A 19,449-nucleotide genomic window follows, 5' to 3' on the forward strand; every position below is an offset into this window, starting at 1 on the left:
GCAGGTGTCTAAAAATGCTTTTCTGGGAATGTTTCTGCAATTGACAACAGGGGCTCTGATAGGGGGTGGCCCAGTGAGGTCTGAGGAACAGGTCTTTTGTGGTGGGCCCCAGATCATCTATCCCTTCCACCCACCCTCTTTAAAACTCCATGTAAAACATTTGCTTATAGGGTGCCTAGGTGAGATTCCAGTCACCTGCCATTTAATCCCCCAGTCATCTATACATATAAATTAGCATATACAAATTCTTTGAGGAGCTGTGTCATACAGCTCCATCCCAAGACTTTTAAGTACTGTATTTTTTGCTCTATAAGACTCACTTCTCCCCTCCTAAAAAGTAAGGGGAAATGTGTGTGCGTCTTATGGGGCGAATGCAGGCTGCGCAGCTATCCCAGAAGCCAGAACAGCAAGAGGAATTGCTGCTTTCACTGCGCAGCGATCCCTCTTGCTGTTCTGGCTTCTGAGATTCAGAATATTTTTTTTTCTTGTTTTCCTCCTCCAAAAACTAGGTGCGTCTTGTGGTCTGGTGCGTCTTATAGAGCGAAAAATACGGTGCTTAGCTGCACCTGTGGTCAACAGGCACCGTGATTCTGCAGCTTGCTGCTATCAGTACAGTTGCATGTGTGAATGTTCAAACACACACCGGAGGCAGAGCTTTCAAATTGTCCCAAATGATGCTCTCGGACGGAGTCCTTTGAGGCATTCCACCGTGAGCGCACTGAGCGATAAGGACACCGGAAATCAAAATGCATGTGCAAACCTGCCCTGTGCTCACAACCATCTGACATTTTGAGTTTCGTGTTAATTTGCACTTAATCGCACTTCCGACCGCCACATGAAAATACCTCGGTCTCGTGCTGTTTCATTCCACAGGGCGGATCTCGTGAGCTTGCTGGAATGCTCGTTTCTGGCATTGCTGAGAATTAACACTTGTCATCATTATCCCTAAGGAAACTCAGTGGCTCAGTGGCACTTGCTGCTGCACGAAGACACATTCCCAACAGCATGGGAAGCGCCATTAGAAATCAGCAGAAAGGCGGATGCAATTGGGTGGAACTTTTGTAGCACATAATTAGCTTGGATTGATACTTTGATACCAACTGGGAACGTGTAGGCAGTGGTTCAAGATAAATGTTTAATCAAGATTTTTTTTTTTAAGTACTTTTATAAGGGGGAAATACATGGCACTAGAGCTAAATGTCTCCAGCCCTGATTTTTGTGCGGCAATCAGCGAAGCATCTACTATTTCACTGTGGCAGAAGTTTCCCCAAAGCAAGCTCTGCGTGCATTCGGATGTGGGGAATATTGTATTAGTTTTCCTGATTATAATGCTAGCACTTGTGTCCTATTTTCGAATGTTCCTTTCACACTGCAGTACCTGTTATGTTATGGAACTGTGGCTCTTCGACTGTCACGCTAAATTTCATTCACACCAGTGAACATACTGTGGCACAACAACGAATATTTTTGAACAATGCCACTACTCCCCTCAGCCTTTCCACATGTGTGCTTTTGTTCCCCCATGATGCCTCTTTGACAACAGCTGGAAAAAGCTGTATACCAGCCCAAGTTTTGTCACTTTACTCTTGCAATTTTCCAGGTTAAGGGGCCTCAAACATATTTTTTTCTGGAATCAAGTAACACAGAAATGGGCACTAAACATGTACCATATTGTGTTGGTTCTCCAGAAGAGGCTTTTACATCACACGAAAGCTCAAATATAATGTGTAAATTAACAGTTAGGGAAAGGTCAGGGCAGTGGAATAAACTATCATGTGAAGGCAGCCTTAGACTGTGCAAATATCCATTTATATACCTGATGCTTTTGAGCACCCTGGTTGCGGCTGCTTCCAGCTTTCGTGAGTTAATCATTAGTGACTGAACAGCGAGTGTGATGACACCATAAACCAGCGCATTCAATTAGGTTTGTCTGTCTGGTGATGTCACTCAGGTCCTCGTAAACAAGCAAACAAACATTTTCACCTGGAGCACGAGAAGAATGTCAAAAAGGCGAGGCACGTTTGGCACTGCTGAAAAATCTCACAAAGAGCAGCAGTTTTGGGTGAGCTCTGTTTAAAAGTGCCACTTTCCAGGTTTGCTTTGAGACATTTTGCACAGCCTAGCGTGTAAGCCCTGGTAGATCAAGAAAAAGACAAACCTTCAACATACTGGCTTCTTTGAGAGATCAATATTACTCCCCGGTGACTGGACTACAGGGAAGCTTGGGGCTTTCCTTAACCAAATATTTCCTCCTTTTTCTCCAGTTGGAAGCAAACTTGACCCAGAGGGCAATATTCTCCCTAGAGTGGGACATATTTGGTAACTATTCTTGGCTGCATTCATAGCAGCCAGAGTGGTCATGTTGGCAAACAAGAGAGACTGCTTTGGCTGGCAGTAGCAGGTACCTCATGGTGCAGGTGGGCTGGTATGTAAGCATTAGACCGGCTGATGTTAATTGTGATATATCAGCTTAGGTGCAATGCACCGGGCACAACACTGGCTGCTCTTGTTAGCTCACCTGGCCTAGTGATATATCCCGCTCTGCTATTTGTGGGAGTCCTGGGCAAAGGCTTACACCTGCAGTGGCAGGCCTTGGAAACACAGCATTTCATGCAGCCCCAGAAGCGAGGCTTATTACTGGCGTCTTGGTTGTCACCTAATAGTCCTCTTCCTCCTCAAAATCTTCTCCTGCCGTAGCAGCCTCCAGGGCTGCGAGAGCCTCTGCTACTTCGGCATCAACCTCCTCCTCCAGTTCTCCATTAATGTCATTATGGCAATCAAATCTAGCTTCTCGCACCGCATCTGACTTGGTCCTTGGAGACGGGATGCTATCGGTTACATTGTCCTTGAAACACACCTTTGGCTGGCCTGTTCTACAGGCTTTGTCTGTTGAATCCCAGCTTTTAGACTCACCTAATGGCAGGTTCTGCTGACTGCTTAACATGGTGTGTTCTGTGTTTTGGCCTGTATGTATGTGGTTATTTGATGGACTCTCATTTCCCGCAGCTCTCTGTTTTCCAGCGTAGCCGCCATTGGGGGGATCAGTGGGTCCTGGCAGGTGCGTGTCATTTCCTGGAGCTCTCTGAGATTCCTCATATAGGGCACTTCTTTTTTCTGAAGATGCCTTTGCGAGAACTTCAGTTTCCAGAATCTCATGGTTATTGCGTGTGCTTGGCTGAGGCAACCCTTGGACTGAAAAACCGGCTCGCTGAGCAGAGCAGGTGTGCGTGCTGATCTCTCTGTTTCGGTTTGTGCTGGGATTGGGATGAAGGTTCGCACCAGAATGGGAATGGATCCCATTCACATTGAAATGGCACTTTTCGGCAAGATTCCCAAGTCCTTCATCACGAAGAGCGCCGCCTCTGTGGTTCAGAACGGCCTCTTTATTGTTGTTTAATTTGTGCCTGTTTGCTGCTGTTTGTAATTCCCCGGTCTGCAGCTCGTTTTTGTGTACTTGGATGTCATTGTTCTGCTTGCATTTGAATTTGCCTCCGTCTTGCTCGTCGGACTTGAAGTTGTTTATTTCATTGATGTACCCGGATGTTGGCACGTCTTGGGGTTCAAAGATGTAACTAGAAAAAGGTTAAGAGCAGCAGTTAGCATTTTCTTTTCGTGATAAATAAAAAAAGGGTCAGTTTCGTGCTCCAAACATGCAGTCTTTGTTGAAAGTTTCAGAAATGCCACCAATTTTTACCGTAGCTTAAAATAATGGTAGGGAATCCGAGGCCCTCTAGATGCTGCTGTTCCACATCTCTATTCACCTCTCACCATTGGTCATGCTGGCTGGGGCTGATGGGATCCGGAGTGCAGCAACATTGGTGCAGCTTCAGAGATATCCTTACAGATATAAACCGTATTTTTTGCTCTATAAGACTCACTTTTTCCCTCCTAAAAAGTAAGGGGAAATGTGTGTGCATCTTATGGAGCAAATGCAGGCTGCGCAGCTATCCCAGAAGCCAGAACAGCAAGAGGGATTGCTGCTTTCACTGCGCAGCGATCCCTCTTGCTGTTCTGGCTTCTGAGATTCAGAATATATTTTTTCTTGTTTTCCTCCTCCAAAAACTAGGTGTGTCTTGTGGTCTGGTGCGTCTTATAGAGCAAAAAATACGGTAGCTTAAAATAATGCTAGGAATCCCAGGCCCTCTAGATGCTGCTGTTCCACATCTCTATTCACCTCTCACCATTGGCCATGCTGGCTGGGGCTGATGGGATCCGGAGTGCAGCAACATTGGTGCAGCTTCAGAGATATCCTTACAGATATATAATCATAGAATCATAGAACTATATAACTAAACATAGAACATATAACTATTATCATTTTCGCCCTACCCCAAATGACACTCAGGACTCAGCTACAAAGGTCAATTTATAACATTAAAAATGCATTATAAAAATGTGACACTAGATGGCACTGTAGAGAGGAATCCAAAGTCAATGAAATACAGCAAGCATCCCAAACTCAGCCCTCCAGATATTTTGGGACTACAATTCCCATCATCCCTGACCACTGGTCCTGTTAGCTAGGGATGATGGGAGTTGTAGTCCCCAAACAGCTGGAGGGCTGAGTTTGGGGATGCCTGGCATACAGTATTGCCTTGGGAGCTCCCCCCCCCCCCACAATCTTTTCTCCCCATAGCATTTTTTATATCTGTATAGATCCAGCCTCAGTCTGTCTGTACCTTTGTATCATTTTACAGCACCTGCACCCCATCTGGATTCTTCTTTGTTAATTATCTGAAAAGACAGAAAACAGGCAGAGTAGACATGAGAAATCAGGTATTTCATGCAGGATGTGAAATGTTGCAAAAAGAAGCAGCAATAGCTGACTCCTTATTTTTGAATGGGATTGTTGGATTATAGATTATAAAATAGTAATATTAATTTATTATTATTTATACTGGCCTCGGTCCAGTATACCTGAAGGAGCGTCTCCACCCCCATCATTCTGCCCGGACGCTGAGGTCCAGCGCCGAGGGCCTTCTGGCGGTTCCCTCATTGCGAGAAGCAAAGCTACAGGGAACCAGGCAGAGGGCCTTCTCGGTAGTGGCGCCCGCCCTGTGGAACGCCCTTCCAGCTGATGTCAAAGAGATAAACAACTACCTGACATTCAGAAGACATCTTAAGGCAGCCCTGTTCAGGGAAGTTTTTAACGTGTGATATTTTACTGTATTTTTGGTTTTTATGGAAGCCGCCCAGAGTGGCTGGGGAGGCCCAGCCAGATGGGCGGGGTATAAATAATAAATTATTATTATTATTATTATTATTAAGTCTGCATAATGCCCTCTATCCATAGATCTCAGGGCGGCTCACAACATAAAAATACAAGTTAAAAACAAAACAAAATACAGACTAAAAACAAGAACAAAAACAAGCCAATATCCCCCTCTCCCCACTGACTCCCACATCACATTTAAAAGGGTAAAGGGACCCCTGACTGTTAAGTCCAGTCATGGACGACTCTGGGGTTATGGCGCTCATCCCGCTTTACTGGCTGAGGGAGCCGGCGTACAGCTTCCGGGTCATGTGGCCAGCATGACTAAGCCGCTTCTGGCGAACCAGAGCAGCACACGGAAACACCGTTTACCTTCCCACCGGAGTGGTACCTATTTATCTACTTGCACCTTGACGTGCTTTCGAACTGCTAGGTTGGCAGGAGCGGGGACCAAGCAACGGGAGCTCACCCCATCGCGGGGATTTGAACCGCTGACCTTCTGATCAGCAAGCCCTAGGCTCTGTGGTTTAGACCACAGCGCCACCCACGTACCAGATGTTGATCAACCAAAGGCCTGGTTGAAGAGGAACATTTTTGCCTGGCACCTAAAAGTGCACAATAAACGTGCCAGGCAAACCTCCCTGGGGAGAACATTCCACAAACAGGGAGCTACTGCTCTTTTTACATAACATATCTGCCCCACTCCTTGCAGTGGCAGTTGAATATGGACATATTTGGGGAATGATTTCCATGCTGGCAGTTGCACTGGACCCATGAGCTGAATTTAAGTCCAGCTGAAATCAATAGGACGGTGCCAGTTCCATCAACAGCATTCAAGCAAAGTCCCACTCATTTCAACTTGTCCCAATGACAAAGCACGATGGTTAAATTGGCTAGGTTATGGGAAATGCATCCGGAAGAGAGAAAATGTACTGAGGAGCTAGTGATCTGACAGGGAGCCCTTCCTCCCTCTGTTCCTTCCCCCTCCCTCCCTCTTGTTAAGTTTTTTGATGGTGTGAAAACAGTCTTTAACGTCCTGAGAACAGCTGGAAGGGAAGTCCCACACACAGCTGCCTTAATCAGTTGGGTACCTCCTTTGATGTTGGACGTTGTTTTGAGAAAGTGAGGCATATCTATAAAACCAGACGGTTTGGGCAGAATTTATTGGAAGCTTTTGCAAAGACTGATTGGCCGCAGGGCCGTGCAAACAGGCTACCTGGGGGAGTCACTTCGCCGCTTCTTGAGGACTGTATGTATACAGTGGTACCTCAGGTTACATACGCTTCAGGTTACAGACGCTTCAGGTTACAGACCCCGCTAACCCAGAAATAGTACCTCGGGTAAAGAACTTTGCTTCAGGATGAGAACAGAAATCATGCTCCAGTGACGCGGCAGCAGCAGGAGGCCCCATTAGCTAAAGTGGTGCTTCAGGTTAAGAACAGTTTCATGTTAAGAACGGACCTCCAGAACGAATTAAGTTCTTAACCCGAGGTACCACTGTACATCGCTTGCTGTTTTAGAATAACATCTTTAATCTTCTCACTCACTTGTGTATTTTGTTTTGCTTCTGAATCTCATTTTAAAAGAACCACCTTGCCTTTGGCAAGACAGCTAGGGCCACAGCTTTAAAAAAGGCTCGAAACTGTAGTTTGCATGTGTATGTTGCGCTTATAGTTGGTCAAAAGGCACGAGGCCACCACATTGCTGAAGCTAAGCAGTGTGAGGGTCTGCTCAGTGTTTGGATGGGAGACCTTCTGGAAACTATAATAATTAATAATAATAATTTATTATTTATACCCCGCCCATCTGGCTGGGTTTCCCCAGTCACTCTGGGCGGCTTCCAACAGAATATTAAAATACAATAACCTATTAAACATTAAAGGGACGCAGGTGGCGCTGTGGTTAAACCACAGAACCTAGGACTTGCTGATTAGAAGGTTGGCGGTTCGAATCCCTGCGACGGGGTGAGCTCCCGTTGCTCGGTCCCTGCTCCTGCCAACCTAGCAGTTCGAAAGCACCTCAAAGTCCAAGTAGATAAATAGGTACCGCTCCGGCAGGAAGGTAAATGGTGTTTCCGTGCGCTGCTCTGGTTCGCCAGAAGCGGCTTAGTCATGCTGGCCACATGACCCGGAAGCTGTACGCCAGCTCCCTCGGCCAATAAAGCAAGATGAGCGCCGCAACCCCAGAGTCGGTCACGACTGGACCTAATGGTCAGGGGTCCCTTTACCTTTACCAAACATTAAAAGCTTCCCTAAACAGGGCTGCCTTCAGATGTCTTCTAAAACTACATGGATGCCCTTTGGGTTCCATGATGGAGGAAAGGCGGAATAGAAATGCAAGAAAATAATAAATATATATATATATAAAAGAAGGGTGTTGATTGAAGGTGGGAAATAGGATAACATAGCCCCACAGTGGGTTTCAAAGATTTCTGAGATAAAAATCTAGGGAAGCAACAATATGTGAGCACAATCAGGAAATCCCTTGACAGGCTGGTCGTGGGGTCAGCAAACGTTTTCATCAGGGGGCCGATCTACTGTCCCTCAGACCTTGTAGGGGGCCGGACTATATTTTGGAAGGAAAAAAAGAACAAATTCCTATGCCCCACAAATAACCAAGAGATGCATTTTAAATAAAAGGACACATTCTACTCATGTAAAAACACGCTGATTCCCGGAATATTGCAAGGGTCAAGTAGGAGATGAAAAGCAAAGGTGTTTCCTTGTTGTGCAGTGGGAGAAAACTGAAAATGGAGAGTATTTCCTTGGTTAAATATTAACCAGCGCCACCTTGCAAACAAGCCCTGAAGCCGGAGTTCAAATTAAATAGAAGTCCTTCCTGAAAAGTGAGGTGGGAGTAGAGAGATGCACATTCAGACTTCTGTAATTACATGCATGCTAATTACATCACTGCAGCAAACATTAGGAATGTTCGCCCACTCTCATTAAAAAGCTGCTCTTTGCTTTATGTGGCGAAGGCCTGTTTATCCGCACAACACAACCTGTGGTTTTAAGATAGAAATCAGAGAGGGAGCATGGCAAACGCAGGTATAGGGACTGGTTCAAATTTTAACCCAGGTTGGTACAAAAAGCAGAATTCAAATCTGAAATACCGGCACAAACCGCTTCTTAGCACTTTGTGGCTTTTTGTCGGAAATGAAATAACCCTCCAAACTTGGAAAGCTCTTCAAATTTCCCTGAGAACATTTTGAAAACATATAATTCTGTCAGGTGTTCAGAACTAAGGGTTTATTTTTTTGGATTTTTTAAAGGAGCTGCATTTTTCTTTTTTATATTTTTGTAAGCCTTTTCCTTGAATACTCGGACTTCTGAGTAACCAACACCATGTTTGCATATAAGTTAATCTTTCACAGAGCGGCTGGTTGACCCACTTTTATTCCCACCGAAAAGCTAACAAAGGCTGGATCGTCTTTGCATCAAAGATGTGTCTAGGTGACATGGCCATCCCTGGACCACCTTTGGCCTACTGCTTCGAACCTTTGGCTGACCAAAAAAATCCCAGATAAGCTCTGTGTTGTTCACAAACATATATTTGCTTTATTCCTCATTCCACTCATCTGGAGAGGTGGCCTGTCTCTAGCCAGTGGGGCTACAGTGTCTACCATGGAGCCTGAAAATCTATGGACATATTTACACCACAGACTTAATAGCTATTTCCTCTGCTCAGGGAAGAAGCTATCACTATTATTTTACACTTAGGCTATGCCTTGGAGGCACATTCTTGCCCTCAAAGAATTCTGGGCACTGTCACTGAGAATTTTAACTCGGTGAGAGGTAAACCGTGGCACCCGGGGTTTTTTTGAGGGAAAGAATGTGAAAGGTAGAGAGTTTTCACAGCCCTGGAGTCTACTTTTCTCTGCAACTAGGTAGGTTGAGAAGTGGTTTTTGATCCACAGAACTGCTTTCTGGGGAAATCTTCATACATTTTCTCTTTAGTTAGCTAGCTTTGGTCTTTGAAGAGGTGCCAGGTTTTGACCTTTCCTGTTACTTCTCAAATTTTTCTCCCTGAAAACAGTGGCTGCCCTAAAAACGCTCTAATCTGAGGGTCTTAGAGGCCAGTTCCTTTACTGTTTGGTCTTTACTGTTGATCTCCTTCAACCAGACATAGTTCACTTTTAAGACAACCCCTTTATTGAGCATTCATCCCAATTTGTTTGCACAAAACGTTGCGGGAAGGTTAGACAACGCCAGCTCTTTTTTTGAGCATTCATCTGATTAATTTGCATAGAGGTTAGTCACCGTTAACATCGGACAATTGCTATTCATCACTTTCCTCTGCATTTTCCTGTCACATTGCCCTGATTTTTAGGGGAAGTGGGTTTGCTGCACAACAGCACCAGAAACAGCTGTAGCTGCACCACTTCAATTTCCTGGTATGTGATTTAATTCTCCCCCCCCCCCGCCTCCAAAATAGCAGGAATTTGGGAAGAGCTTAAGACTAGTGCCTCAGAGGAGGAGACAAACATTATTTCAGCAAGGCATCAAACAAGAGGGACAGCTGGAATTGTAAACAAAACACACACTTTGTGCGGGGCCACCGGCAGATGTAATTTAATATCCTACTTACCAATAAATCAGTGAGAGTTGAAGGACCATGATTTTAACTTCTGGCTGAGCAGAGGCATCTGAAATGACAGTGATGTGATTTGATTAGTAGATACCCATCTGCTGTAGGCATACGGTCACCCTCATGCAAGAACCCAAACTACGTGCCAGGGCACAGTAGCAAGTCACAAAAACGAAGTTATTCTATGTCTATTGAAGTCTGCCCGCATATTCCAAGATTTTTAGATTCCCCTGTGCTACACCTGGCAGGTGCAGATCAACTTTTCAGCATCGCCTAGTTCCTGAGTCCTGCTGCGCTAGACAAGACGTTGCGTGTGAAGTACCCCAAATCCCCTCTGAAATAAATCACACAGGAAACAGAATATTTGTTTAAGATTTTTGGCATTAATTTGTCCACAACTTTATTGTTTACAGCATGTGAGTGGTTGCTTAGACATTGCTTCGGACTACCTGAACCAGCACCGGCAAGAACAGGACTGACAACTGGAACCTCCAGAGGTCAGTAAGGGAAAACATACTGGGGGAGCACAGAGGCAGATTTCCGCCTCTTAGTTCACCCCAGACGGTCCCAGGAACTCTGGCCTGGCCCTACCCCTGAGAGGGGGTTGGACAGAGCAAATCGAGCCCCCGGATTCCTTTAACGGAATTCCCTAGCAGCAGCAACAACAAAAATGAGGGGCAGGCACAGCCAATCCATAATCCCCTCCACCAAAGAATGAACCAATGCCTAACTGCCAACCTTACAAAGTTGTGACGATTTGCTACACAGTAGGCAAAAAACCAATTCATCATGAGAAATGCAGAATTCATCATGCGAAAGGCTGGGAAGCCGGAATTAAGATTGCTGGAAGAAATATCAGATATGCAGATGACACAACCTTGATGGCAGAAAGTGAGCAGAAATTAAAAAACCTTTTAATGAGGGTGATAGAGGAGAGTGCAAAATATGGTCTGAAGCTCAACATCAAAAAAACTAAGGTCATGGCCACTGGTCCCATCACCTCCTGGCAAATAAAGGGGAAGAAATGGAGGCAGTGAGATATTTTACTTTCTTTGGCTCCATGATCACTGCAGATGGTGACAGCAGTCACGAAATTAAAAGACGCCTGCTTCTTGGGAGAAAAGCAATGACAAACCTAGACAGCATCTTAAAAAGCAGAGACATCACCTTGCCAACAAAGGTCCGTATAGTTAAAGCTATGGTTTTCCCAGTAGTGATGTATGGAAGTGAGAGCTGGACCATAAAGAAGGCTGATCGCCAAAGAATTGATGCTTTTGAATTATGGTGCTGGAGGAGACTCTTGAGAGTCCCATGGACTGCAAGAAGATCAAACCTCTCCATTCTTAAGGAAATCAGCCCTGAGTGCTCACTGGAAGGACAGATCCTGAAGCTGAGGCTCCAATACTTTGGCCACCTCATGAGAAGAGAAGACTCCCTGGAAAAGACCCTGATGTTGGGAAAGATTGAGGGCACAAGGAGAAGGGGACGACAGAGGACGAGATGGTTGTAAATTCATATTAGAAATTGTACCTTTGAGTCCTCAATCCTTTATTGCTGTGCTTTGCTTGACCTAGGTCGACCAAGGATTATAAATACTTCAGAATTTTTGGGAGTTCTACCCCCTTCTTGTGAATTTTGGTTGTTTAAGGTTTATGATTTTTCTATTTCCTTCTGAGGAAACTGAATACGAGGTTTGTAGCTGGCATCCCGTTAAGGCTTTGTTCCATCTTATTTTCCCCTTAAACTCTTTGATTTTTATTATTTAGTTTATTTTCATAAGATAATATTTCTAGTCGATTACTTCTCGTTTCAGGGATTTCCATGGTATTTCATTTGTTTTGTGGAATTTCGCAGTTCCGTGACTGTCTTTTTTCTACTGGTCTTTGGAGAGGAAGCTTTTTCTGTCATGACCAATCTTCTCAGCGATGAGCTCCTACGGGCTCCAGGGTCACCTCAAACGCAGTTTGAAAAAACAACAGTAGTCTACTCAAAAGTCACTGTGATTGCTGGAAGCTCAGGCATGTGGTCTATGTAGACCAAGGGTGGTCATCAACATTGCATCAAAGCTCCAAAAATACATGACCGGACCATGCAACACAGAGCCAGTTTGGAGGTGAACCATAGCTGTGCCAGCAGCACAGCCTGTTTGACTAGCATTCCTAGGGGCTGACAGCACCAATATACTGCTGTCGTATCGTTTCACCTCAGAACTGCAAGTGCTAATGGACTCATGCGCTGCTTTTTTGTTCAGCTAACCTGTTTTTCATCGCTGTTTTGTTCATCAGAGAGCCTTATCTCATGAACTGCAAAATAAAAATGGGAGCATTTGCAGGCCTTATGGGCATTTATCAGAGTAAGGGTGGTGTTTTTCTAAATAAATACCTTGGACTCCTGAACGCCTTGGGAGTCAAACGTTCCGGCTCCCGAATGATTGAAAACCGGAAGTGAGTGTTCTGGTTTTCGTATGTTCTTTTGGAAGCCAAACGTCTGACGGGGCTTCCATGGCTTCCGATTGGCTGCAGGAGCTTCCTGCAGCCAGTCAAAAGCTGCACTTTGGTTTTCAAATGTTTCGGAAGTCGAATGGACTTCCGGAACAGATTCTGTTCGACTTCTGAGGTATGACTGTAAAAGGTAAAGGGACCCCTGACCATTAGGTCCAGTCGTGGCCGACTCTGGGGTTGCGGTGCTCATCTCGCTTTATTGGCCGAGGGAGCCAGCGTACAGCTTCCGGGTCATGTGGCCAGCATAACTAAGCCGCTTCTGGTGAACCAGAGCAACGCACCGAAACGCCGTTTATCTTCCCGCCAGAGTGGTACCTATTTATCTACTTGCACTTTGACGTGCTTGCAAACTGCTAGGTTGGCAGGAGCAGGGACTGAGCAACAGAAGCTCACCCCATCGCGGGGATTCGAATGGCCGACCTTCTGATCAGCAAGCCCTTTTCACAGCGTTTTTAATATGTGTGTTTTTAACCATGGTGTTTGGGGCAATGGTGTGGCTTGGGTAAAAGTGCAAAAATATCCACATTGCAGTATATATGTCCAAAGGGTGGCTGTGAGAACAAGCAACTCCACTCATGCGCTATTATCAACACTGCATTTCCCATTACAATGCGGACAGCCCACTTACAGGTGCCCCCCTCAGCAAAGCACATAGGGACAACACATGTAGTGATGCTTCTCACAAACAGCCATCCTAAACAAGAAGCCTGACAATGGCTTCAATAACTACTTGGCCTCAAATAATCACAGATCCTGAAATAAAAAATGGTATTTTCTGCACGCACCTCATGCTGTTAATACGGTTAACACGGTCAATACTGTCCAGAACGCTTGCGGTGCAATCTTGTGTAGTTCGACTAAGCAGTCCAGGTGGGCTTACTCCCAGGTAACTGGAGTACAGTCTTAAAGCCTTTTCTGCCTTTCCTCTCCTCGTTCAAAAGCCTTTGCAATATTCAGGAGGTCCTAGAACAGGCTGTCAGATGACTTGGGTCCATGAGAATGACAGCTTGGTTAAGGGTTCAGGACAACCTGTCTATACGAATAACTTCTTCCTCTGCTAGCTTAGTTTGACGCCATCTGAAGCCAGTGGCAGGGCAACAGAGCATTGGGCTGCCATGTTGCAACCTGAGTGTTAGCAGCTGATTGGTGACTTTCCCCCCTCTGGGTAGCGAACGCTCCATCTATTGCAGAAATATGCAGCAGAAGGAATCTCTCGAAGGCGCAGGAAAGAACATAGATTTCGTAATCTGCTTGGTTTGCACAGGATTCCCATATAGGGCAGTTCAACATTCAGCTTGAGGAAGCCTTATCATTTTCCAGCTGCAACCCCAGCTTTAAACACTTCAGACTGAAATTCCCAGGTGTCAGAAAAGGTTATTTATGTATGCTACTACTGCGGCCCACGTTTTGTTAGCCCACAAATGGAAAAAGAGCAAGATCCCAACTAAAGAAGAATGGCAACTTACGTAAGTTGACCAAATATGCACAACTTGCAGACTTAACATATAGAATAAGAGAACAAGAAGAACATACGTTTAAAGAAGATTGGAAAACGTTTATTGAATATATGGGAAATAATTGTGTACAGCAGAAAACGCTGGCAGTATTAAGATAAATTCAACAGTGTAAACAAGTTTTGATGGATGCAGTAATGGAAGACTGAATGGTATCATTTTTGTAAAATATGCAGGGATTTATGATATGTAAAATGAACCATGGAAAGAGAAGAAGGGAAGTCATTGATATCTTCAGAATGTAAAATAAGTATTTTAAATTGTAAAACAGAAAATTTAATAAAAATTACACACACACACACACACACACTTGAGAAAGGATGACGAGGGTAACTTAAAAAATAAGAACATGGGAACATCAACACACACACACACACACACCACCCCGCAACTTTAAGTGACAGAGGAAACCAAAATAAGCTACTTCTGCTACTCCTTATATGTTTATATCCCTATATCAGGCATAGGCAAACTTGGCCCTCTAGATGTTTTGGGACTACAACTCCCATCATCCCTAGCTAACAGGACCAGTGGTCAGGGATGATGGGAATTGTAGTCCCAAAACATCTGGAGGGCCGAGTTTGCCTATGCCTGTCTCCCCACCCCACTTTGGGAGCTAGTGTTGCTTACTAATGTTGGTGTTTTCCTTTAAACGGCTAGAGCGGCACTCCTAACCCCACTTAACCTGGGAGTAAGCCCCACTGAATTCAATAGGATTTACATCTGAGTAGACATGGTTAGGATTTCACTGTAGGTTCTGAAATAATAATAATAATTATTCTTTGCAAAGAATGGTTCCACTGGCAACATGACTTAAAAAATAAAAAATATGAATGTGTTAAGTTGTGGGTGAACATATCAGACGACACAGCGATTCTTCAAACAGCTCCTGTTTATTCACAGGCCAGGACAGAACTGAGCTGAAGGGCTCAGTCAGCCTGCTTATATACAGCTCCAGTACAACGTTACTGTAGCAACTTTCTAAAACTATCCAATCACTGAACGTCACTTTCGATCCTTCACTTGCATAACTATCTACAGTATCCCCCTGCTGGCCCAAGGTGAGAACTTCAGTACATAACAGAATGTTATCACCAACTCTTTGTACGACAGAGGCAACCATAGTATCTCAGATATTAGATGGTGTGTGGCTATGGCCATACTAGGCTCGACAGTATGAAATAGGACATGGTTCTCCTTATTTCAGCAATGGTGGATGGTGTGGACCATCCAATTTTCCATCCCACTGTCTTAGAGGAATAAAATATGCCTTGATTCTTCACCCTCCAGTTCTAGCAACTGTTTTATTTATTACATATGCATCCCATTTCTCCTCCAACCTCCTTAGGCCAGTGTAAATGGGGATAAAACCCCTATATATCCCACGAAAATCCCGAGAGATGATCTCAGTGAACTTCATAATGGAGCAGGATTTGAACCCAGGTTTCCTTGGCTACACTACACAGCCTTCCTGCTAATGGCTCCAGTCTGAGGTACCCCTGCTCTTTCCAGCTTTCTAATCCTGCTGTAAATAGGCAAATGAGATAGATTCTATTTGGACTCTGCTGTTTGTATTATCAACAGAACACTGTCTTTATTTGCATTTTTGAAGCACCATGGAACTGTAACAGAGAAATACAGATTGTCCTAGAGGTTACTGAACAGAAGCAAATGCAGCATGATGTTCAGCATGCAACAGGGTCAGTTTTTAGCTCATGGATAAATAATTAATATAAAGGTAAAGGTGGCGCTGTGGGTAAAACCTCAGCGCCTAGGAGTTGCCGATCGCATGGTCGGCGGTTCGAATCCCCGTGGCGGGGTGAGCTCCCGTCTTTCGGTCCCAGCTCCTGCCCACCTAGCGGTTCGAAAGCACCCTTAAGTGCAAGTAGATAAATAGGTACCGCTTTATAGCGGGAAGGTAAACGGCATTTCCGTGTGCTGCTCTGGTGCCGGTTCGCCGGAGCAGCTTTGTCACGCTGGCCACGTGACCCGGAAGTGTCTGCGGACAGCGCTGGCTCCCGGCCTCTAGAGTGAGATGAGCGCACAACCCTAGAGTCTGTCAAGACTGGCCCGTACGGGCAGGGGTACCTTTACCTTTAAAGGGACCCCTGACCATTAGGTCCAGTCGTGACTGACTCTGGGGTTGCGGCGCTCATCTTGCTTTATTGGCCGAGGGAGCTGGTGTACAGCTTCCAGGACATGTGGCCAGCATGACTAAGCCGCTTCTGGCGAACCAGAGCAGCGCACGGAAACACCATTTACCTTCCTGCCGGAGCGGTACCTATTTATCTACTTGGACTTTGAGGTGCTTTCGAACTGCTAGGTTGGCAGGAGCAGGGACCGAGCAACAGGAGTTCACCCCGTTGTGGGAATTCAAACCGCCAGCCTTCTGATCGGCAAGTCCTAGGCTCTGTGGTTTAACCCACAGCGCCACCCGCGTCCCTAAAGAATTAATATAAACAAGATCAATTTCTAATCTGATTTTGTTTAGAAATAGAAGGGTGTCAGGAATGGATTTTTTTTTTCCAGCAGAAGGAGAGAATTGACCTTCAGGTGCTATTGTTCTCTCCCACTCAGACAAATAATTAGTCTGAGGTTCCAGTGGTGGGAAATATATATAATCACGTATTCTACTCCCTGGACTCATAAGCACACAACAACCATCTTCATCAACTAATGAGAGGATTTTGTACTGTTGACTACTTAGGGTGATTCTTCCAGCAACTACAGAGTTACAGGAAATGACAGGCATATTCAGATCTAGTCCAACAGTTGCAAACAGTTGCCCTGGGAATTAGGGTTCAGCAACCTCTGCTTAACCCCAAGGGTTTCTGGGGCACAGCTCATGGACCATGTGAGATTAATTGATGCTCCCTCATAATATTGGTCTCCTGGCCTGGGCAGCTTATTGGATGGCTTAATTATTATATTATCCCATGGCAGGCTGAATCAACACCCCTGACAATATAAAGGTAAATAAATAAAAAAGGACCCCTGGATGGTTAAGTCCAGTCAAAGGCGACTATGGGGTTGTGGCACTCATTTCGCTTGTAGGCCGAGGGAGCCAGCGTTTGTCCACAGACAGCTTTCCAGGTCATGTGGCCAGCATGACTAAACCACTTCTGGAGGAATGGGACACTGTGACGGAAACCAGAGCACATGGAAATGCTGTTTCCCTTCCCACCGCAGTGGTACCTATTTATCTACTTGCACTGGTGTGCTTTCGAACTGTTGGGTTGGCAGAAGCTGGGACAGAGCAACAGGAGCTCCCCCCGCCGGGCGGATTTGAACCACCAACCTTCTGACCGGCAAGCCCAAGAGGCTCAGTGGAGGGGTCAGCAAACTTTTTCAGCAGGGGGCCGGTCCACTATCCCTCAGACCTTGTGTGGGAGGTGGACTATATTTTGAAAAATATATATGAATGAATTCCTATGCCCCACAAATAACCCAGAGATGCATTTTAAATAAAAGCACACACTCTACTCATGTAAAAACACCAGGCAGGCCCCACAAATAACCCAGAGATGCATTTAAAATTAAAGGACACATTCTATACATGTAAAAACACGCTGATTCCCAGACCATCCACGGGCCGGATTTAGAAGGCGATTGGGCCGGATCCGGCCCCCAGGCCTTAGTTTGCCTACCCATGATTTAGACCACAGGGCCCCCACTGTCCCTATTAACTATTGGGGAGTCTCTATTTTCTGGAAGTTGTCCTTGGTAACATGCTCTCTATGTCACATTTTGTGAAGATGTTGGGACACCTATTAAAAATTTGATCAGTGTGCATAAAGCATGAGGTTGCGTTCTGCAGGTTTCAACTTGCAATGCTGGTATCTAGAAGTTTACTTTCAAGAGGAGGGTTGTTGCTTCTTGACTCCAGCACCCATTTTATTTCTGTGTTTAGAGATTACACTTCCACATTTACCAAATGGTCACAACACGGTTTACAAATTAAAAATATCATAAATGCATGGTAAATCGGGCACGTATTGCAGTGAGACCTGGACAACCGACACCCTGTGTTGTGGGTAGGTACGTTTGGACAGCCACAACACCCGACTGGTAGGTCCCTCGAAGCTGGGTGCAATCTGGCCAATGGGATGCAGTCTAAACAGTTCAAGGGACCTATTAATGCCCATGTACGTGACCCAGAGCTTCCTCTTTTGGTGCGTGCATCGGAACACCCGCCCACCTCTCCCTACTTTTAGGGCTTTGTGCTTGACCTTGTTATGCCGTCGTGTGCTGCTTGTCGCTGGGACAGGGGCACGGCAGGAATTTTCCCCACTTGGATTATTGGCTGTTGCCATTTGGGTTTCGCCTGCCGCGTAGCAAATCGTCACATCTTGTAAGGTTGTGGATAGGCTCTGGTTCAGGTGATAGGAATGGGAGAATGGTCTCACCATCCCTATGTGAAGGGTATTCCATTAAAGGAATCCAGGGACTCAATGGTTTGGTCAACCCCTGAGAGGGGGTTGTGCCCATGCCTGAGTCCAGGGGGACATTTGGGTGGCGGAGATAGCCCGTTCCTGGCTTTCCGCTTATCCAGGTGTTCACCCTAGGCTGACCTATGCTGGAACCCTGGGTCAGCGCTACCTGCATGGCAGGGAGCTAGTCGAACCAGAGCCTATGCAACCAGTCACTTGCTGTAATCAATAAAGCTGTGGCCTAAATTCTGCCAAAAACCAAAACCAAAATTTGAGTCTTGTGTGAATTTATTTAGAGGGGAGGTTTCTGGGTCTGAACACGCAAAAAGAAAAAAAAAGATTTATTTTTATAAACCAGCAAACCAAAATATTTAGAATGTCGGCAAACTGGTATTAGCTTCCAAGGTGTAGCGCGGGTTGTTTTTGTTTTCAAATCAAAACCACCACCAGATGACAGAGCCTTTAAAGCCCTCCTGGTGTCCTCCAGTTGATTATACTACAACTCCCATAAGACCAAGCCAACATGTGACGGCAGGAGGCAGTTCAGAACATCTTCATTTCCGCCATGACTTACACCAAACTCCTGTGCTGGGACACTTGTTCTCTGATGGATTTTCTGCCACATTTCCAGTACTGGAGCTCCCATTTGGCTGCCATCTGAAAGCACCACAGCTTTGTGCCAGAGGCTAATCACTGTCAGGATTTCTAAGCGACAACTCTCACCACACACAAACACACAGGAAGCATTGTTCTGAACCTGTTGGGTCAGCCTCACTACTTCTGGCTTCATATCGTCCTTTAAAAAAAAACAATTCGGGATAAAGGTAGCAAAATAATCAGATGATTATTACGCTTGTCGCCTTCTGACAATATAATTTCAGACGTAAGGAATCTCAGTGATGCCTAGACAAGAAGATCCTTGTGTGACAAAGGATTGGTTGTTGTTATTATTGGCATGAGTCTGTCTCCAGAGACAATGGAGTGTGCCTCTGGGGGTGAAGTCAAACCTCTGGAAAATCACAGCACCTGCTGTAGCTGCAGAGACCTTTTGCGTGTTGAGACCTTTAAACCTAGCATCATTCTGGGGCATTATGGGAAATTAAGAGATCAGCTAGACCTGAGTACCAAACATTGCTTGGTACACTGTCACTGCAAGCTAATATCCTGCCAGGGCCCACTGACAGCAGGGGCCCGTCAGTGGGTCC

General features: G+C 45.4%; 1 protein-coding gene across 1 annotated transcript in view; it reads right to left on the reverse strand.

The window, feature by feature from the left end:
• Positions 1-558: 558 nt before the first annotated feature.
• Positions 559-19,449, reverse strand: part of C9H4orf19 (chromosome 9 C4orf19 homolog) — a 60,012-nt gene continuing 41,121 nt past the window's right edge. Inside the window, exons 2-4 of the mRNA XM_053404073.1 lie at positions 9,800-9,857; positions 4,680-4,734; positions 559-3,572 (exon numbers count right to left, since the gene is read on the reverse strand). Coding sequence (XP_053260048.1) covers positions 2,657-3,572; positions 4,680-4,711 — 948 coding nt within the window. The 5' untranslated portion in view covers positions 4,712-4,734; positions 9,800-9,857 and the 3' untranslated portion in view covers positions 559-2,656. The remainder of the gene's footprint in view (positions 3,573-4,679; positions 4,735-9,799; positions 9,858-19,449) is intronic.

This window comes from Podarcis raffonei, chromosome 9 (genome assembly GCF_027172205.1).
Source record: "Podarcis raffonei isolate rPodRaf1 chromosome 9, rPodRaf1.pri, whole genome shotgun sequence".
Lineage (NCBI taxonomy): Eukaryota > Metazoa > Chordata > Lepidosauria > Squamata > Lacertidae > Podarcis > Podarcis raffonei.